General features: G+C 59.7%; 6 protein-coding genes across 6 annotated transcripts; 3 read left to right on the plus strand and 3 right to left on the minus strand.

The window, feature by feature from the left end:
• Nucleotides 1-334: 334 nt before the first annotated feature.
• On the plus strand, nucleotides 335-3,537 carry MKK02DRAFT_29641 (uncharacterized protein; the record flags this gene model as incomplete). Its single annotated transcript, XM_053087873.1, has 4 exons — nucleotides 335-1,025; nucleotides 1,070-2,484; nucleotides 2,530-3,423; nucleotides 3,478-3,537. The coding sequence occupies 4 exons, from the start codon at nucleotides 335-337 to the stop codon at nucleotides 3,535-3,537; spliced, it is 3,060 nt and encodes a 1,019-aa protein (XP_052949397.1).
• A 383-nt stretch (nucleotides 3,538-3,920) lies between these two features.
• On the minus strand, nucleotides 3,921-9,285 carry MKK02DRAFT_29642 (uncharacterized protein; the record flags this gene model as incomplete). The annotated part of the gene is made up of 9 exons (XM_053087874.1): nucleotides 3,921-4,041; nucleotides 4,069-4,491; nucleotides 4,537-5,219; nucleotides 5,265-6,122; nucleotides 6,247-6,510; nucleotides 6,550-7,303; nucleotides 7,551-8,422; nucleotides 8,522-8,920; nucleotides 8,989-9,285. 9 exons carry the CDS (start codon nucleotides 9,283-9,285, stop codon nucleotides 3,921-3,923), a joined length of 4,671 nt encoding a protein of 1,556 aa, XP_052949398.1.
• Nucleotides 9,286-9,632: 347 nt separating this feature from the next.
• MKK02DRAFT_39946 (uncharacterized protein) lies at nucleotides 9,633-11,659 on the plus strand (the record flags this gene model as incomplete). Its single annotated transcript, XM_053090853.1, has 3 exons — nucleotides 9,633-9,661; nucleotides 9,715-10,345; nucleotides 10,388-11,659. 3 exons carry the CDS (start codon nucleotides 9,633-9,635, stop codon nucleotides 11,657-11,659), a joined length of 1,932 nt encoding a protein of 643 aa, XP_052949399.1.
• Nucleotides 11,660-13,382: 1,723 nt separating this feature from the next.
• Nucleotides 13,383-13,763, minus strand: MKK02DRAFT_39947 (uncharacterized protein; the record flags this gene model as incomplete). The annotated part of the gene is made up of 3 exons (XM_053090854.1): nucleotides 13,383-13,480; nucleotides 13,532-13,673; nucleotides 13,725-13,763. The coding sequence occupies 3 exons, from the start codon at nucleotides 13,761-13,763 to the stop codon at nucleotides 13,383-13,385; spliced, it is 279 nt and encodes a 92-aa protein (XP_052949400.1).
• Nucleotides 13,764-16,391: 2,628 nt separating this feature from the next.
• MKK02DRAFT_19132 (uncharacterized protein) lies at nucleotides 16,392-18,700 on the plus strand (the record flags this gene model as incomplete). The annotated part of the gene is made up of 2 exons (XM_053086044.1): nucleotides 16,392-18,358; nucleotides 18,643-18,700. Coding segments are annotated over 2 exons (2,025 nt in total), but the record flags the coding sequence as incomplete, so codon positions are not given.
• A 997-nt stretch (nucleotides 18,701-19,697) lies between these two features.
• On the minus strand, nucleotides 19,698-20,645 carry MKK02DRAFT_39949 (uncharacterized protein; the record flags this gene model as incomplete). The annotated part of the gene is made up of 2 exons (XM_053090855.1): nucleotides 19,698-20,522; nucleotides 20,571-20,645. 2 exons carry the CDS (start codon nucleotides 20,643-20,645, stop codon nucleotides 19,698-19,700), a joined length of 900 nt encoding a protein of 299 aa, XP_052949402.1.
• Nucleotides 20,646-20,794: the final 149 nt, after the last annotated feature.

Below are 20,794 nucleotides of genomic sequence, written 5' to 3' on the forward strand. Positions count from 1 at the left end.
AGGTGAATTTCAAGGTCAGGTCGAGTCGGTGCTGCTGCGTTCCGGTCCTCAGCCTCAGCCAAAATGTCCACGTGGTCCAAGGCTTAGGCAGTTCCGGGGGCACTGTAACGTAACGACAACAGCCACCCGAAGCAGCAGCAGCTCCAGTCCACTCATGTCAGCTGCGTCACTCCTGCTTTCGTACTTCTATCTCATCTACATACCAACAGCTCGACAACCATCGACAAATACAGCAGGAGACAGGCAGTCAGTTCCCTCGGTTTGCCATCCTATCACTGGAAAACACGTCTCGATCTCCCTGCTACCCAGCATCACCGCCCGAAACCCCCTCATCATGTCATCCTCCCCTCCCTCCTACGAGCTCCCACCGGAAACTCAATTTCGCCCCGCAGGGCCAGACGAGGACTCTCAGGAATACAGTGTCGAAACACTCCTCGCCGAAGATCCAATCGGGCGACAATACCTCGTCGCGTGGGAAGATATCGACCCCAGTACGGGCCGGCGGTATCGGCCCTCCTGGGAGCCTAAAGAAGCTTGCACGAATGAGCTCATCCGGCTATGGAAGATAGACCTCGCAAAGGGAAAAGTCAAGGTTGGAAAGACGTACGGCGCCAAGGTGTTGAGGGAATGGGATCGAGACAACAAGAACAAGCCCAGGGCGAGTAGGGTAAAGCAGGAGACGAGGGAGGGGAAGAAGGCGGAGCGGAAGCAGAGGAAGGCGGAGGCTAAGGGGACTTCCGCTGCTGCTGCTGCAAAGAGCACGGCGGGCGGGTCGAGGGAGAGAAGCAAGGCGTCCACGGTCGAGCCTGAACAGGATGAGGAGGAAGAAGAGGAGGATGGGATGGAGATTCTGATGAGTGATGCGGAGGTGGGTAAAGGGGAGGGCAAGGGGAAAGCTCCGGCGAGGCAGACGAGCGCAGTGAGCGAGACGGACACGTCGTCGCCTGTAGCTGGAGGGAAGAGGAAGCGGGGAGGCAAGGAGAATGACGATGCTCCGGCTGTGAAGAAGACAAGGGGGAGACCGCGTGAGTCCCCTTATTCAGTTTACTTGGACATGGCTGATGCGCAGCTCGTCAAGCCTCAGAAGCATCCGACGTCCCTTCCATCACCTCCATCAACTCTTTGAACAAGCGGAACGCTCCTCCACGCCACGCCAAAGTCCCCGAAACCAACGGCAAATCCCCTCCCATCGCCTCTCGCATCCGGAGTCGCTCTGCGTCCACTACCATCTCCGCCGGCGCTGCTGCTGCCGCTGCCGGACCTTCCAGACCCACCGCTAAAGCAACCACCTCCGCTGCGGGCTTGCCCAAGTCCAGCATGGCTACTGCCCCCGCGACGAAAAAGAACGCCCGGTTCGCGGTCGACCCGGACGATGAGGGCGCGGATTTCCACCCGGACAACGACAACGAGACCGAGCTGGACGACTATCAATCCCACTCGGTCTCTCCCGAAACCACATCTCGGGCCGCGGAGACCAATGCAAAACTCGCGAGTGTCATCCGGAATCTCGCGGACGGGGCGACTCAGCCAGCGGTGGAGGAGGAGGGGATCGATCCGGAGGTGATTGCGCAGGCAGTACGCGAGTCCCAGGCTGCCGCTGCCGCCGCTGCGGCTGGGTCTTCCAAGCCTAAAGCCAAGCCAAAGCCTGCGCCTGAGCCTGCGGCCAAGACGTCGACGGTGATGGCGGGCCCAAGCCAGCATCCCACGGCCAAAAGGCTCGGACCCGTCGCTCAGCCCGATACGCAGGTCTTCAGGGATGCGGCGCGTGTTACCAAGACCACCGGCGGCGCAGACCTCATATCGGCCACACAGGCTACGGGTACGTATACCCAAGAGTCGATCCAGCAGTTCTCGAGCCCCCCTTCGCCGGATCAGTACGGCCAGACCGGAAGCCCGTCCCCCGGAAATCCGTACACTCAGCTGCCATTTGCTTCACGAAACGGCAAGGGCAGCGTTGGCGGCAGCGGCAACGTGAAGGGCCGAGCTATGGGCTCGGCGGCGGACGTCGGTCCTCAGGTCCTTGCCGATTACAATCAGTGGAAAGGTACCGGCGCCGCCAGCGGACAGGGGAAAGGGAAGGGGAAGGCGCCGCTTCCTCCGGCGGCCAGTAGCGATGACGAGGAGGAGGCGATCCCGCCTCGGACCGTCAAGCGGATGGTGGGCGGCCAGGAGTTCCTCGTTGCGCTCGACAGCGACGACGAGGATGAGGGGGCGCCAATACCACCTCCAACGGTCAGGGAAGAGCCGGTGGTTGCTGAACCGATGGCGATGCCTGTGGAGCAGGATCAGGATATGGGATTGGACATGCCGGAGGTGGAGCAGCCGGAACCGGTCCAAGCACCGAGGCCGGAGATGGTGGATCGCGGAATGATGGTCGCACCTCCGCCGAAACCAGATATGGTGGACAGGGGATCGATGACGGATACGCCGGTCATTGTCGAGCCGGAGGCACTTGTCGTGCAGGCCGTGACTGAGCAAGTACAGGTAAGTGTCAGATCACCCCTTGTGTTGACTCAGGCTGACGCCCAGATCGCCCCGGCAGCCGCCTCCGACGCTGACCTCGGCGCCCAGCTTAAGGCGGTCCAGGACGAGCTGGCCGACACTCAATCCCGGAATACTTCCCTCACCGACGACCGCGACTTCCTCCGGAGGCAATACAACCTCGCCTCGGCCCATGTCGGCGAGCTGAGCCAGGACAAGCGCGATCTTTTGGACCAGCTCGAGATCAAGTCGCAGCAGCTCGCGCAAGGTCTCAAGCAGCGGATCATCCACGCCACGGCGGTCGCTTCGCGGGACGCGGCCGAGATCAAATCCCTCCAGAACCAGAACAAGGTGTTGCTGGACCAGGCAAGACGGACGGACGATGCCGTCCGGGCCAAGGCGGTACTGTACCCGCAGACGAAACGGGCGAACGAGGCGCTCGTAGAGGAGAATGCGGTGTTGAAGAGGCGGGTGGAGAACCTGAATCGGAGAAATGAGGAGTTGCGGGACCAGCTCGCTGGGCTGCGAGCGAGGCAGATGGGGATACTGTCGCAGTCGCAGGTGAACCAGGAGGAGGAGGGGTCGGGGACGGAGACGGAGACGGGTACGGAATCGGGGAGCGAGTATACGGATAGTGAGGCGAATCAGGATATGGCGGCGTTGGGGTATGCGACCCGCCCGATTAATATGACGAGCTCGGGCGAGATGATTGATCTGGGAGGTGTGGGGCAGCAGGGGGGCGGGGAGGGTGGGGAGGGCGGAGAGGGCGGAGAGGGGACAGGAGAGGAAGAGGGTATCCCGAACTCGGACGAGTGGGAGGTCAAAGTGGAGGAGGTGGAGATGGAGGTGGAGGCGGAGACGGATGGGGAGGGAGTCGGGTTCCAGTGTCAGATAAGGGGTCAGGGGGATGAGGTGTGCGGCAAGTTGCTCGAGAGCCGAGGGGTGAGTCTTTCTGTGCTTTCGGGTGGGATGGTGGGATCTAGCTGACGTTTATAGTATCTCCAGGAGCACTGGCGTACTACGCATCGGGGGGAGATGGTGCCTTTGTCGCAGTAGGGTCGCGCCGGGGCCGCAGAGCAGCAGATACGATCGTTGGGTCTCTTTTTGGGCTAATTCTGGGCGATTTCCATGGTCGGCGGGTAGTATATAGCAGAGATAAGAGGGGAGCAGAAAGGGGCGTGTAGGGGAGAGTAGGATAAAGAAGTCCAAGTGCGGCTGTAATAGAGTAGACCGGTCTTCGTGTGTATAGTAGCCTAATAATATTCGTCCTCAACAACCTACAGATCCATCTTCAACAGTCGCAACCGCAGAATGCGCCCATCTTCATACCCATTCCCCATCAAAGACATGCTTGACCGCCACCACGCCCTACACCCCATATTCCCCTAAGCCAGCGTGCACCTGCTTTCAACTCCCGTGCCCCTCAAGGTCTGCTCAGCTCAGTACATCTCCCCGACGTCCGTCACCCAATAATCTCCCCATTCCGAATGTATACACTTCTCCCTGACCTCCTCGTGGTAATCCTCGTCCTCAGGCCTGAGCGCCCAATCGTTCCCCCACCTATACGTTCGCCGATTAAGCACGTACGGCTTGACCTCTTTCGCCATCTTGGCCGTCTCGCGTGCCGTCTGGATACTGTGTACGTCGAGGTCTTGGTGGTACGTGTGTTTCCCGCCCAGACGGCACATGTACCTCGCGGCAAGGTCGATCCCGGCCGACTGGAGGTGCATGGTGAAGTTGCGAAGCTGGGGGATGCCGGAGAGTGGAGTTCGCTCGACATGGGACCGCTTGGCCCTGACGCCGTGGTGCTCCTCGTGCGAGATGGTGAGGCGGTAGAGGGAGGGAAGGTGCTGGTCGAGCGCGGCGATGGCGTGTTGGGTTTGATGGAGGTTCTGGATGATGGAGTTGCGAATGACGAGGTTCCGGATCGTGCGGGGGAGGAGGGATACGATCTCGTAGAACCGTTCGGGGGTGATGGGATCCGAGGGTGGAGAAGGGGGAAGGAAGAAGCTGGTCAGCGGCTAGCATCCCCCTTGCTGCCGTTGAGCGAGGAACGCGAGCGCCTCGTCCAGGGTAGGATCGATGGTATCCGTAGCGTACGGATCGACGAGTGGGATCCGGGAATAATTGCGGGAATGGTCCGGGTCCAGGGCGCGCATCTCTAGCATGTCCTTTCGCCGATCCCGGTCGTGCCCCGCCGTCGTCGACTCCCAGATCCACCTCTCGACACTCGTCACCCGCCTGTCCAGCTCCGGGTTGCAGTAGAGCCAATCGTGGATCCGCTTGAGGCGCTTCGCGAGTCCTTTCGGCCGGTCCTCCCAGTACCGGAGACTGTCCGTGTCCTGCGCAATCAACCGTATGGCGATGGTATGACGGACGACGACTCGTTGCTTTGGCGATGTAATGGCTCGAGGGAGACGTGGTGGATCGGGATTGAAGTAGTCCGTGTCATGAAGGTCGATCATGACCTTACTTTCCACCTCGACGACGACCTTGCCGTCCTCCCCGAAATGGACGGCCCAGGCGTCATCCTCGTCGTACTTGGGATAGAGGTTGAGGATGCTCCTCACGTTAGGCAGCTTCTTGCGGGCGGCCTTGACGACCTTGTTGACCGCTTCACCGTCAAAGGCCGCGCCTGGACGAGTGAAGGGAAAGGGCTTCTTCTCCGGCGCGAGTAGGTCCGGATAGGGTGAGCGATCGACGATTCTGACCGCGTCGGCATAGATCCTGCGTCTTGCCTGGATAATCAGCTGCTATCTTATACAAAGCGCTATGACACTCACATTGGCTCGGGACATCTTCTGCACGACACTCATATGCACCGTATGAAACAGCACCGCCGCCACGCTCTCAGAAACCGCCCGTTCTAGCCGCAGCATGAGGCCCAGCGTTGCCTGGTCCGACGCGCTGACGATCCGGCGCCAGATTTCCGGGGTAGAGTACGTCTTCCTTGCTGCTGGACCGCCAGGATGGAGGATGTATCGCGGGGGCGGCGTGACGCTGCCGACGCTGTAGTCCGAGCCGTATTCCTCCTCAGACTCTTGCTCGTCGGATCCGTCCTCTTCCTCTTCCTCCTTCTCCTCATCTTCATCCCCATCCTTACCACCATCGGCCTCCCCGCCCCCCTCTCCGTGCTTATCTGGCTCGTGATCTCTATCTTGCCCACCTTGATGAGCTCCGCCATCTCCATGAGGAGCCTGCGACGCGCTCAAGGTCCGCTGTCGCTTTACCTCACGAGGCGGGGATAGCGGCCGCAGCGTGGAGGCAGCCAGAGGATCAGATGCGGGTGCGTCGACCTCGAGCCTTGAGCGCTTGAGCCCGGACCGGCATGGTGCGTCGCTGGCGGATACATCACAATACTGGTGCAAGTGCAGAAGAAGAGAGAAATCGACGCGACGCGACGAGCGGCGGACGCGCGTTTGAGGACGAGGAATGCGGAGTCTGGAAATTTGGCCCCTCGGTGCGCTTCCCCATGATGCTGGACAGGCATAAGGTGAGGCTAGCACTTGTCTTACAGTTGGCTTCGTAAGGGGAAGAAGACGGATGTGATGAGCGGGAGGTATTTCATACAGATGCATTCCGGAGATAGTCGACCAAGATCCCGAGTCACCACATTCAGTAGTACCCCACTTTGCCCCACTCTGATCCGATCACTGAACACCGGTCATTCCCCCGCCTCGCCCTCTTTGCCTTCGCAATCGTCGTCGCCATCCCACCATCCTTATCGCCGCCATCATCGCCTCCTCAGTCTGCTCAGTCTTCCACCTCCGTCACCCAGTACTCTCCCCACTCGGACTGAACACACCTTTCCTTGACCTCTTCGATAAAGTCCGCCTCGTCCGCCCTGAACTCGTACCCATCCCCGTACCTATACGTCCGCCCAGACAGCACGTAAGGTCGTACTTCGTGCACCATGTCATTTCCCCACCCATAGATGCGAGCATCACACGCGCACACATCTGTCACGGGGGAGGGCTGAGTGCGCGGGATCCTAAGCTGGGCAGGTGAGGAAATGGTATGCAAATGAGACTATGGCAAGATTAATGTAAAAGCGGATGAAACATCTACAAGTCCCGACTCATCCCTCCTTTTATATCTCGCTCGCCGCTTCCAGATCATCCTTCCAGCGCCTTCCATGATGACATATGCTGATGGCGAGTGGGGTCGAAGATACTGGAAGGGCGGGGAGGCCGATGGAAGCTGAATCGATGCTGGTAGAAGGTGGTAGAAGATGGTAGAAGGTGGTGGAAACTGCGAGGAATTTCTGGAAGGTTCCGGGGGAGAGGGGGAATTTGAGGAATGAGGAGGCGAGGGTTCCGGCGGAATCGTTTTGGCTGGTCCGTGCGTGGCTCTAGGTGACAACATCTTGGTAATATCTGGTCCGGTTCCCAAGGCGGCAGAGAAACCGGCAAGTTCCTCCTGGGCCACGCCCATATCCTCATGCGGCTCGACCGAGACAACCCGGGCGGATTCCCGGCCGTCCTCAACTACCATCTTAAGACCGCCCAGCGCCGCCTCCACGTCGGCGCGGACTTCCCCCTCGCAGACTGGCTCAAGTGGGATTCCGAAGCTTTCGGACGGGACTTCCAAAGCTTCGCCAACGCCTACGCCGCTGCCCGCGCCATTGTCCCTACCCCTTCTACCCCCAGTGGCCGGCAATCCGCCTCGGTGTATCGTTCCCCCGCGTCCGTTGGCGTTTTCCGCCTGTCCTCTACCGGCAAGGTGACTTCCCAGAAACCCTGTTTCCTTTGGAATAGGATGGAGGCCTGCATGGGCGACGCGTGTGAGTTCAAGCACGTGTGTACGTCGTGCGGCGGGTGAACTTCAGGTTCGGCGCCCAAGAGGGCTCGGTGGTCGAGGTAGGGGGCGCAAGAGACAGGACGGAAGTAGGAGGATGGAGCATAGGAGAGGGGAACCGGGGGAGAAGCGAGTGGGAGGCCAGAGGGGAGGAGGAAGAGAGGTAGTTGGGATGCACATCGGGGGTAGTCCCTCCGCTAATGTCGCTAACCTAGTTTCGTAGTCTTGGTAGACCAGACAACGGGACGCGCTCGATCTGGGACCGCTTGCACCTCTCGCCGTTGATGGGGTCGTGTATGATGGCCAATCGGGTGAGGTAGGGAAGAGCGTAATCGAACGCGCGGATGGCAGTTTGGGTGTTGGGGAGGTTTTGAATGGCCGATCTGTGGACGTGAAGGGTGCGTATGGAGGGGTGGAGTGCCGCGACGATCTGGCCAAACCGTGCGGGGGTGACGGGGTCGACGGAGCTGGATGGGGGGATGTGGAAGTGAACGAGAGGGGAGTTGCCGTCCCGCTTGCGCCGCTCGAGAAACGCGATGGCTTCTTGGACCGTAGGGTCAATCCGCCGAGTGGAGCGCTCATAGTCTGCGCCCCAAATATGCCGCTTTTCCAATTCCGGGTTGACGGGATAGACCCCGTGAAAGATGCTGACGACCCGCTTGTCGAGGTCCGGATTGACATAGAGCCAGTTCTTGAGCCGGGTGAGGTGGCCATCCAGCAGTTGTGGATGTTTGGCCCAGTACCTCCAGGCGTCCTCGTCCTGTACCACCAGCTTGATGGCTATGGTATTCCTGATCTCCATCCACTCGTACTTCGGACCCCGCTTAAATGGCTCCTCGCCCGGCTGGGGAACGCGCACGTGGATGTCGATCTGGTACGTGCGGATGAGGTCGACGATGATGCGCTCGCCCTCGAGATGGACCGAATAGGCATCATCCACGTCGTGCTGGGGAAACAGGTATTCCAGGGTATGCAGGCGGGGGTACTTCTTTCGGGCCGCCGCTACGTCCTTGAGAACGGCTTGGGGGTCGAAACGGACGACGCGCCGGTTTGTGGTTTGAAGCTTCCACTCGGGCGGGACGCGGACGGGAGGAGGGGAGCGGTCGACCGTGCGGACACACTGGCAGTACATTCTTCTCCTGGGCTAAAAAATCAGCTTAGGTCTCGGAACGGAGCAGTGATGGGCTGGGACAGTCCCGACCCACAAAGCCCGGCAGGTATATGATGGGACAGCGCCACTTACAGTATTCCTTCCCATCTTCTTCATGAGCTTCATCGGGATGTGCTCATACAGCACCCTCGCCACACTCTCCTCCAGCCCCTTCTCTAGCCTCATCATGGTCGACAATGTATCGTCGTCCATCCGCCGCAAAATCAGATCTCGGAGCTCCGCCGTCCGGTAGACTCTGAATGCCGCTGGACCGCCTGGACGTACGGGGAACCGTGGAGGAGGGGTAGGACTGCCCTCGTCGGAGTCGTACTCGTCCTCCTCGTCCTCGCCGTACCCTTCTTCATCCTCGTCGTACTCCCCTGCCCCGTCATCTCCGCCCTTGTCACCGCCCGCTGCCTGGCCCCCGCCTCCCCGATGTCCGGGACGTGGCTTCTGTCGGTTATCTTGACCGCGTCGCAATAGGCTGATCTCCTACCCTATCGCGTCAGCGCTTGCTATGTGGACCATGTTCCAGAAAGACGCTGAGGCAGAAAATTTACACTCGCTCTACTCATCTTGTTCACCATATTTTTATTGATCGTGTGGTAAAGGATACCAGCCACACTGGACGACCCCGCCTTGTGTAGCCGCAGCATAGTCGCCAGAGTACCCTTATCGAGCAGGCGGAGTATGATATCGCGTAGCTTCGGAGTGGTGAAGACTTCCTTGGCGGCCGAACCTCCTTGGACGATGATGTACTCCGTCCGACATGGCGCGAGCGTACGCCGGACGTGGGGACGCGTCTGCGCGAGGCCTATTACGAGGCCTAATTTCGTCAGTCTGGCCCAGCCCGTCATGCTCGACTGACATACCGTTAGCTGGAGTGGAGTCTGAATAGCTACAGGACTTGGTGTGCGAGATGCCACGCTAGGACTGATGTCGTTAGCCAAGTCCCACTCAATCTGTAGGTTGTGGACCCACGGTAAATGATCGCCTCGATAGATAGAGGTCCCGATGAACGACGGCTAGGTGATACCGGGGGCTTAGTAGGGCCGTGTGGGGATGGAAGGGAGATGAAGATAGTTGTTTATAGCGGAGATGATGGGCGGATGAGGAATGTGGAGTTGGGGACTTGTTGATGCTGTCTTGACCACCTCTTATTCTGCCTTTCACACGGTTCCTCCTGTCTTGACCTGAGCCGACGATGGAGCCTCCCCCACTCACACTATCAGTGTACGTCTTTCTTGAACAGCGATTACCCGCCAAGAAGCCGTGCTGACCCCCAGATTACGCCTAACCCCCTCGACCCTCACCTCCCCACCCTCCTCTTCCGCCTACCTCGAAGATGTCCCCGCTACGCCCCTCCCGCTCCCTTCTCTTCCTTCCTCATTCTCCCTCTCGCCGACTCACAATTATCCCGCTCCTTTTGGGACTATGACGCTCGGCACGTCCCTTGGCGTCAAGCTCCAGCTGATCGCCAACCCCCCGTCCAGCCCTCGGCCTGGAAGCAGTGCGGGCGATATCGCCGATGCTGATGATGGGATGGGGATGGCACCGGGCGTGAGAGGGGTGAAGATGATGCTGGAGGTACAGGGGCCGGGAGGGCGGTGGAGGCTAGGAGAGGTGGTTCATGGGGAGGAGGCGGTACCTGAAGGGGATGAAGCTCTCGCTGTAGAGGGAAAAGAGGAAGAGAAGGAGACTGGCGAAGGGAAGATAGAAGCGGAAGGGGCAGGAGACTCGGCGGAGACCGCAGTGCCAGATGAGAACACGAAGATGCCTAATCTGTCGCCTGGGGAGTTTGTTGAGATGGACGTCCAGGCAGAGATGAAGGAGCTAGGCCTCCAGGTTCTCATCTGCTCGGTTGCGTGGGAGACGCCTAACGGCCGGCGGACATTTCAGCGCTTCTTCAAATTCAACGTGAGTGCCTACCACCCTTCTTTGACGTCAGCTGACAAACAGGTCGTCGCCCCTCTATCAATCAAGACCAAGATCCACCCCTCTCAAACCCCCATGACCCAGCTCGACCCCACTCGGAGAGGCGACGTCTACCTCGAGGTCCTCATGCAAAACACCTCGGCCGAGTCTATACTGTTCGACAAGGTCAACCTGGAGCCAGTGTATGGAATGACTGCTACATCCATCACCCCTTCTTCTGCTGGAACGCTGGATTCGGAAGTCCAGGACGACGTTCTCGGCTCGCTCCATCCGGGAGATACAAGGCAGTACCTCTTCCTCCTCCATCCTCAACCGCCACCACCCACAAAGGCGCGCCAATCGGTCTTCCCGCCGGTCTTTGCGCCAGGAACGGTACTGCCGCTGGGGCGGCTGGACATGGCCTGGCTGGCCGGGGCGCACAGGGAGAGGGGGAGGTTGCAGACGTCAACGCTGAACAGGCGGGTGGCGGCCGCGCCTATCGCGCCGACAAGGACGGTGACTGCTGCGCCTCCGACACCGGGCCAGGGAGTAGGTACGCCTAGCCGTCTGCGGCAGAACGCGGAGCAGGAGGATGGAGAAGAAGCGGATGGGTGGGAGTATGATCTTTCGGTACTGGAGCTGGAGAGGAGCGGGGTGGAGATCGACAAGGAGTTTACGGCGAAGCTCAGAGTGGGCTTGAGGAGTATGCGGACGTACTCGGCGGACGGGATAGAAGGAGTGGATCAGCAGCCACCACCGGCATTACGCCTTGCTGTGCAGTACCTCACTGCTCCGCCATACGACCCAAACCTTCCCCTTCGGCCCACATCTCCGCCCGACACCGTCACAGCCGGTCCCTCCCGCCCCATGACGCCTATCTCCTCTCAGCTCCGGCACGCCACTCAGACACATCTCAACTCTAACGGTCATCTCCCCGCTATCATCGACCCCACTCCCAGCCCCTCATCCACATCCTTCCCGCCTGCACCTACCTTACAACGCCCTGCCCCTCCGCCCAAGTCAGAGCAAGAGCGTAAAGAAGGCGAAGTCTTCCCACTCGGACCGTCCCTCGTCCTTCTGCCCGCCATCCCGTTTCAGCTCGCCCAGGAACAATACTCGACAACGTACGCCGACTCGTCTGAGCCTCCAGAGCGGTGGGAAGCGGTGCATGAGCTCGAGATGAGGTTCTTGGCGGTCCAGGAGGGGATGGCGAGGTTGGGCGGAGTGAGAGTGTTGGTCATTGAGGATGAGGTGGGGATGGAGGGGAGTGTGGGTGCGGAGTGGGAGACGCTAGGGGATATCTGGATCACGAGCTAGGTCGGTGCATCAGATACATACAGGTGTGGGGGTATGAGATATATCGGTGTCGACCAAATTCCATGGGTACCTCTCCGCACAGACCCAAGCGCGCCTCCCCCGCCTCCCCTGGCATGACATTCAGAACCTCAATCCCTCGACTGCCTATCCCTCCAGACAATGATGAGGAGCGCGACACCGCCAAATATCGCTATGTTGTCTAAGCCGGGGTCAGCTTGGCCCTCGCCGCCGGCAAGGGAACTCACCCCAGACATATTCTGCAGTGCTGACAGCTCCAGATGAGATGGTGTCGAACATGAACTGCGCGGATTTCTGCTTCTCGAGGAAGGTGAGGGAAGATTTTACTGAAGGCGGGCGGAGGGGTGGAGATGCCCTGAAAGATCAGCTCGGACCTTTGGCCTGGCCTCATCTCGCGCGTCAAGGTGGCGGGCAGCGATGTACTTAGAGGCGCTTGAGCAGATGGAGTCGGTAAGAGCGATTTATCGTGCTGTGAGATGAGAGGTGGTTGTGAAAGCTGCCATGATGCTCTGCCCAGCCCTCCGCTCGGTGCCTCTCTGTGATGACGCTTGATTAGGCTTCATTGGGTCCGAAACTCTGCATTCCTCGGAGATTTCTTGACTCTCTGTCGTGACGTAACGAATGTTCCAGGCCAGTCCAGGCCCTCGTGATAAGGGCCAAGGAACACGCAGGAGTGCTGCAGGATGAATGTGGCAAGGCTGTCTATCATGTGCCACTTCGGCAGTGGCATCTCGAGTCTGGCGCTGTCACACTCGTCTAATGCCGGTGATGCACCACTGTTGAAGTCGGCAATGACGAAACAAGCACTTGTCCGGTACCTACATGTACAATGCTCGTTCTAGTATCACTGTACTAGTCAAAGCCCAGCCTAAACCCGCTTCTTCGCCCCTCTATGCAGTATGGTACCAGCCTTGGACTGCCTGCCGTCGAACAGTCTATATGCGAGGGCGACCACAGCGAAAATCAATAGGCTTGCTGATGAGTTTTCAGCGTTTTTCCAATTTCCCGCTCAAGAATCACTAGTCTCGATACTCACAAATGCGACGCCAGAGGAGGGTGGCGATACCGCGCAACATTGTGTACGCTGTATAGCTACCGGCCTAGAAAGGTATGAGCGCCTCATACGAAGCTTGAACACGCTGAGTCGTGAGCTCAAGCGCAGAGATGGTTTGGCTCAGAGGGGGTACCCACACTTTTGGGCTTGAACATGTTGAGACGACCAGATGACAGTTCTATATGTTGGATGTAGGATTGGGAGGAGCGTGACCCTCGCTTTTGTACCCTGCCTCGGGACGCCGGAAGGATAGGTGCCAGCACGACAGGCCGAAGGAGTACTTCGCCGCCAGCGCGACAATTTCTGCCAGCGCGAGGGATGCGCAGGCGATAGCGAAGGATGCAAGCACGGTGCTAGATCCACAGGAGAACTGCAGCCGTCTCAAGCTGGGCCTAGCGTGCGGGTCAAGCCCTATATTAGCAACGTCCGAGCGGCGAAAGGTGGGACTTGACAGATCAGGCATTAGCGAGTAGTAGTCACTGGTCAGTGAGGTGAAGCACAATCAGTGCTGCTGCGCCGTCAGACGTTCAGTATGTACATTGATTACAGATTATGTCTAGACTTCATGCCCCGCAGACCACACTGGCATTGGCCTCGGTCCCAAGCTCCGGCCGTTGCGCCGAGCGTGTCACTGACTGCCTCGACAACAGCTCAAGCCACCTTCTTCTGTCCCCCTACTCGAGCCTTAGTCTGCCTGTCCTGGTAGATGAAGAAGGCAAGAGCCAAGAGACCAAGAATGACAATATTGGCTAGACTCCATCAGCAGACATCCCCAGCAGACCATAGGCGGGACGACTTACAGAAGACAAAGTGGGCTGAAGAGCCCACGAAGGAGGCGAGATTCTCGACGAGACCCCAGGCGAGGGAAAAGACCGCGTGGAAGACCGAGTAGATGAGGTGGAAGATACCCTGGATAGCGGCGAGGATGCTCTGGAAGATGCCCTAGAGGGTCAGTCAACGCTCAGACACAAGCATACCAGGGAACGGACGTACCTGGACAATGTGGGCGATGCCGTCGAAGAGGTTGGTCATGGCGAAGGAGTTAAGCTGCTACGATGTGATGATGAGCGAGTCTTGTGAAGGTGGGAAAGGAAGCCCAAGGTCGCTTGCGCGCTATATACCTTTCGCTGGCGCGCGCAAGCAGCAAGCAGCTGCTCTGGCAGCTTTCACGACGTCATCAGAACACGCCATGACGTGATGTAAACAAAGGGTCCAGCCATGCCAGGCACGCACGAGATGCAACATCCGAGCGGCGATGACCGGCAAAGCTAATTTTGGTTCCGGGTTCACTCCTTTGTCGACTGTCGCTGTAATTGAAGCTCTTCCCTTACATCTCACCTTACCCTCCCTTCATTTGCACTTGCCGATACCTAGTCCATACCCAGCGTATGGTATTGCGAGGAAGCCCGATCCTGCAGGAAATTCAACGACGCCAATAGCGCCAATACCGGCCAGAAACTCAAAATCCTACGCTATTTCGCGTTCAATTTCGTTTCTTTCCTCATCCTCCCACCTCGCTCAGAGGTATCGGGCAGACGCGTATGAGCAATGGAAGGGACGGCTCAGGCAACGGCTCGAATACCGGGCGGTACCATGAGGCCGGCCCGTCCAGGCAGATGTCGGGTAGAGATGTAGGACCACCTCAGAGACAAGGGAGTGGGCGGTATGAGGAGTATGAGGGAGACAGAGGACCCGGCTATGGACGCGGTCAGGACGTAAGCTATGCTGTACAGTATCAAGGGGGTTCATGCTGACTCCAAGACTCCGAACCGCTCGTTTCCCAACAATTCGTCGCCATGGTCGCGTCCACCTCAACGAGCCGGATTTCGCCCGTACCCTCCTGGTCCACCCCGCGCACGGACACCATCTCCACCTCGTCAAGCTTCAGAGTGGGACAGGGACCAGCGACAGCGTCCAGTCCCGCGAGAAAGGGCGCGGAGCAGGGAGAGAGACCGACAGGACAGCCGGGCTCGACCCGTTCTGGACATGTCGTTCCGTACGCCGTCGAGCAATTCTGAGCCTACTCGCAGAAACGGACCGTTCACTGGACCGCCAATAGCCAGAGAGACACCTCGGGAGCAGCCTGGGCGGGATAATCGGGATCGGAGATGGGGAACGCCCAGGGAGGATAGGTTTGGTAGCGAGGATGGAAGACAACAGTACGTCCGATTATCTGATACAGACGATTGCTGACAATGCAGACCAAGAAGGTCCTTTTCGCCGAGCAAGCCTGGAGCGCCGTACGGTCGCGATCGTCCCAATCCCTCACCGCCGAAACCTCGCCCGAGATCTGCCCAGACCCAATGGAGCGGTACCCCTCGCTCAGCTTCAGGACCCAGACCGCCTTTCCAGACCCCTCGAGATCGGGACCGACCATTTCCCGAGCGAGTCCCTTCCTTCCACGCCCGGAGTCTCAGCGGAGACTTCAGCCGTCCGTCCTCGGAAGCGGGTCCCGGGCCGAGTACATCCGCGTATCAAGCTTCCACGCGGTCGTCGCCTGCGGGTACGCCTCCGCGCGTCGCGCGGTCGGTACGCGGGACAAGCAGTCCGGTGGATAGTCGACACCGGCCAGTGGAGGAGTCACCGGTGGCGCGTTCGATGCCTCTGGCGGAGTCTGTCCCGGCTCCCAGACCTGTGCAGCCTGTACAGGACAAGGTGGCTCCTCCACCGCCAGTAAAGGCTGAGGAGATTGAGGAGGGCGAGCTGGAAGAGGGCGAGGTACTTTCGTCTCCTGTCCGGCCGGAGCGAGAACTCCCTCAGCAGATGGATCTCGCTCCTGCTGTCCAGCCAAGAGACAGGTGGCGGGACCGTCCGGACGATCGGGCTCGTCCCCGAGAGCCGTTCGACCGTAATCGAGACCGGAGATGGCATACAGGTCATCAGAGATCGCCAGAAAGGGGCAGCCGGGAACCCTCGCAGCTGCAGAATCAGCCGTGGAAGATTGGGCAGAGCGTGGATGATGGATGGGGACAGAAGAGGAGAGTCGGAGAGGCGGACGCGAGGATACAGGAGGAGCATGGAAGGGAGATGGAGGATCAAAGTCAAATTTGGGAGGAAGACAAGCAGGTCAAGCAGGAGGCGATGGAATTTGCGGAGGAGGATGACCGGCCGCAGACCCCTCCACTGCCGTCGCCAGTAGGCATTACACATCCATCTTCGTCCCCCTCGGTCATCCTCCAGCTGCCCGCTTTGGTCGAGGAGTATGATCATTCCAGACCAGATACGCCCGCTTTACCATCGGCTGGTATCCCAACCTATCCCACCACGGACCGTCGTCTCCCGGTTACGGAATCTCGCCCAATCTCGCCCCCTTCTTCTACTATCCGCTTCGTCGATGCCACTCCGGCGGCGTACGTTCCTAGGGTGGTCAGACCTAGATACACCTCCCCGTCTCCCGCTCAACCGACTATAGTGGTTCAGCGTCCTTCTACGCCATCCGCGCCGGTCCTGCGAGCGGGGTCGAGCTCGGATCTGCCGCATATCGATCCGTCATCGTCACCGGTCAACTCGGCGCAGCCTTCTGTGCAGGCGGTCCCTGTATCCGAATCCGAGACTGAGCTTCAGCCGGTGGAGTCGGCGGCGATTCCCGGAGAGAACGATGCAGAGGCGGATCTGAAGGTGGAGACCGCCCAGCCGACCACCGTCATAGCGGATATCGAGATGGACCTCGGCGGGAACGGCCATATCACCCCACCATTGTCCACCACGCAACCTGCCGTCTCGCCATCTCTTGGCGTCATCGCTCCATCTCCCCGACCACCCTTCTCCCCACTACTCGGTGCCGCCCCTCGCGAGCCAGCTCAGCGGCAACCTACCCTGGCTGAGCGCCGCTCGGTACGCCTCCCAGCCACCCAGGGACCCCTCTCCTCTCCCTTCGGTGAGCGTGTCCGGCGGGATCCTCAGCCTACCAACGCCTCGCAGCAGGACTCAACCGATAGCGAGGTCTGGCCGCGGACGGCCGATGCCGACGACCTTCAGTCCAACTACTCGGACGACAACCCGGTGGCGAACAAGGAGGCCCATTTCTTGCAGGCCATGCGGTCGGCGCAGAGGGCGGACAAGGGGCTGGACGTCGATGCGATCGTAGCGTGGAATATCGCCGCTGCCCCTCCTCCGAGTGCTCGGGTGGACATCCATCTGAGTCCAAGGAAGAGGGAGAAGAGACTGCGGGAGGTCACATGGCCGTTGGACAGGCAGCAGCGGGCGGTGGCTACGTTGGTGGCGAAGCAGGTGGCGAGGGAGCATGTTCGCACGGTGGAGCGGACTGCTGCGTTGCGGAAAGAGTATATCATGCTCGACGAGGAGTGGAAGGAGCATTGCGCGTACCTCGACGAACTCATGGAGAAGCGCGGACCACCTCCAGACTCGCTCTTTGCGGTCCCAAACGCCGTGCCCGTCGTCACTCCCGGTCCGATCCCCATGACGCCTATACCTATGACGGAGGACCTCCTCTCTTCTCGCGCTATCCGGCGCAGAGGGGCCGGGGACGCCGTCACCACCGAGGCGGAATTCCAGGAAATTCTCGCCGCGATGGCGGACACGGCGGCCAAGGACCCCAACTACCGTGCCAGCAAGACGACCGCTGCGGTCCCGGATATGCTATTCCCAGAAGAGCGCAAACTCCGCTTCGAGGACGACAACGATCTCGTCGAGGACCCGATCGCCTTTTACGACTTTAAAGGTATCGCCGAGCCTATCTGGACGGATGAGGAGCGGCAAGTCTTTGTCCGGCGGTACCTCAACTTTCCAAAGCAATTTGGCAAGATTGCTGAGGCCATCCCGGATAAGACGGCCTCGGATTGCGTCCTCTACTATTACCGGACGAAGAAGGAGGTGGACTACAAGCAGATGCTGGCGAGTCGGCGGGGAGTAACTCGGAGGAAGGCGTTGCCGATCAAGAAGGGGGGCAAGTCGGCTGCGCTCCTGGCGAGTCTGGACCAGAAGAAGGACACGGTCAAGACGACGGCGGCGAGGGCTGTTCCGACGCCTGCCAAAGGGAGAGAGGAGTTGGCTCCCCCGTCGACGACTGCCAAGCGGGGTGGTAAACCAAGGATGGACCCGAGGAGGAAAGTCGTGGATGTGCAAGTGGAGGAGCGAGAGGCTGGGGAAGAGGGAGTTTCGCGGGATGCGTCCGAAGCCCCCTCGGTGTCGAGAAGCAAGGGACGGATCAGCATGAAGGGTGCAAAGCGGCCCAGGATATCCTCCATGTCTGTGAACCAGCCGCCTACGCCCGGTGCCGCGTCGACCATCGGCGACGATGCCACTCAGGCTGGAAGCACCGTTACAACACCCTCCGAACTCCTTCCGCCTGTCAAGCGTGCCCGGAAATCCCGCAAAAGCCTTCCTACGCCCGTGCACGATATACCAGAGCTCGGCGAGGACGGTCTCCCGATCTCTACGCCTGCAGTGGACAAGGCTGCCGCAGCTGCCATCGCTGCTCTGGCCGGCCGGCGCGGAAACACCTCGAGTTACTGGTCGGTCGAGGAGAAGAAGAAGTTGAAGGAGCTGGTCGCAATGCATCAGCGGGACTTTCGGGCCATTGCCGCTGGACTACCTGGAAAGTCCGAGAGGCAGATCAGTAACTTTGTGCAGACGCACGCGGCAGCGCTGGGGCTGGACCCGGCGTCGTTTGGAGAGATGGACCTTGCTGGGACTCCGCCTTTCACCGTATGTCCGCTTGTACATGAGTGGGGCCAAGCTGATATCTGTAGAAAGACGAGTATTTCAAGCCTGGGACAGGCGCTGGATATTCCCGATCGATATACGATGTCTACACGCAACAGCCCTCTGCGTTCGCACAGCATGAACCCAGGCTCGGCGTATTCCCCTCCCTCCCTCGACTCGGCCAACCCACCACAGCTTTACCCGCCGATTCCCCCGTCCTGCCTCGTGCTACCGTGCCATCACCGAGCAAGCCCGTTGCGCGGTCTGGGGGCATGCGGATCTCTGCGTTGCTGAACGACGAGCCACTCCCGTCACCACCTATCCAGGATCGGCGGGACATCGGAGATGCTCAATCCGACGGGACCGTCGAGGATCGGGATGACGTCCGACCATCCTCTCGCGCTGCTCCGCTCCCTCATCAGCAGAGACGGCCATCATCAGGCATGGAAGCTGGTCGGCCGGACATGGATCCTTACCGTCGCCCATCACACGTCGGTTACATGTATCAGCAACCACCTATCACTACCGCGCCATGGCAGCCTCAGACGGCCCAGCGTCGACCTAGCGAGGCGTACTATCCCCGTCAATTATCACCCGGACCCCCCGGCGTACCACCGCCTAGGTCCCACTCATACTATCCGGACCAACACCCACCACCCCAACAGCAACAGCCCCTCCCGCATCGCTCGATGGACTACTACCGGCAGCGTCCGGATCCATACCGCGCTCCGCCCGCCCCAGAGCCTTATCGGCCCTACGCACCGCATCAGCAGCAGCACCCGGGACCTGGTCCGGGACAGAGTACAACCCCTCCCTACCCGCCCGCGCAGCATCTTCCGCGAGAGTACAATACTCGTTATGACCCGAATCATTCGCAGGACTGGCGATCGTACAGGCGCACGCCCCCACCCCCGGCTCCTACGCCGGTGCAGCACCACACGTCGGTCTCGGCACCGGCGGGTCGGACCGGGTGGATTGAGGATAGAGGCCAGGGCATTGTGTTGCCGGCGATGAGGACGCGGTATGAGGTGTATGATGGACAGTATGAGGGAGCCGATGAGGCGGGGCGTTGAGATCTAGGGATGTCCAAGGGATTGGTTGTATGGTCTTGAGTGAGGATGCGGTCTTGTAGGCTTTACATAGTCAGTAGGAAGATTGGTTGTGCTCATACGTAGGTCAATGTAGCAGAGCGCCTGACTCAAGGTACAGCCTATCGGAGTGAAGACTGCCATGCTGCTGACTTGCTACATCTTGACTACAATGTGTGCTTGCGTGATCCCACTAATACAATATCTAGATCTTCTACATATTGCGCCGACCCCTCTCCCATCCGTACTCCTGTTCTCTCCACGTCATCTCGATCGCGCCCGGCGCACTTCCAGGTCGTACAATCTGCTCATCCTCCATCCCCATCATCTCCCTTTCCACCGCGTCCTCCTCTTCCTGTTCCTGCCGCATCGCCCGCTCCACCATCCCCTCATCCATGTCCATCATTTCGTCATCCTCGTCTGGCGGCGTGGGTGGTCGGCCCACCCCTGCCCTTGCAGGCGACTGAAACCGCCCCGTTCCGCCAAACTGTGGGCTCTGCTGATGGTGCGAAAAGAAGTGATTGTGGTTGGACGGCTGAGCACCCATCCCAAACCCGTTCATGTGTTTTGGTTGGGCAAATTGCCCACCTCCGCCGAAGGCTGACCACGCAGACGCACTCTCCGGGCTCTGCTGTTTCCATTTCGCCCACGGGTCCGCCGGGATGTGTTCTGGCTGAACGAGCGGTGCGAATGCGTCTCCCTCGAATGCGCCACCCGAGAACTCGGCGTATGGACTAGCAGACCGAGATTGGCTGCTGCCGCTGGCGCTTCCAAATCCGTAGGACGAGGACCGGCGGAGTGTGCGGGGGCGAGAGGACGAAGAGGAAGGCATAGAGGGGTCCTCCCTTATGCATGGGGTTTGGAGGGGTGTAGCGTATGCGCCAGGGAGGTAGGATTCGTGAGAGAGGGAATGGACGTGTGCGCCGAGATGGAGAGGCGGGTTCCGGTTGGTAGATGTGGACCGGGAAGGGGGTAGATTGCGGAAAGCAGATGAAGAGGGGTGGAGGGCGGGAGCGTGGATGTTCTGGTTGAGATATTCCTGAGAGGTCAGGTCAGCTTGACCACATGCGAGAGGAAGTGGACGTACTTGAAGAGCTTGGAGATCCTGCGAGACATGCGCTCCGCCATTCATAGACTGAATCAACTCGTCCATTGTGCTCATACTGGCACCGATCATTGGAACAGGTGGCGAAGGGAACAAGTGAAAAGGGGGGATGTTGAGGTGAAGACTTTGAGAGAGGTCTGAGCCAGATGACGAGCGGCGGCTATGGACTCGCGGGGGTGGCGGCGGGGTCCAGTCCGTCCCGGTAT

Source organism: Dioszegia hungarica (genome assembly GCF_025882075.1).
Source record: "Dioszegia hungarica strain PDD-24b-2 chromosome Unknown MKK02contig_2, whole genome shotgun sequence".
NCBI lineage: Eukaryota > Fungi > Basidiomycota > Tremellomycetes > Tremellales > Bulleribasidiaceae > Dioszegia > Dioszegia hungarica.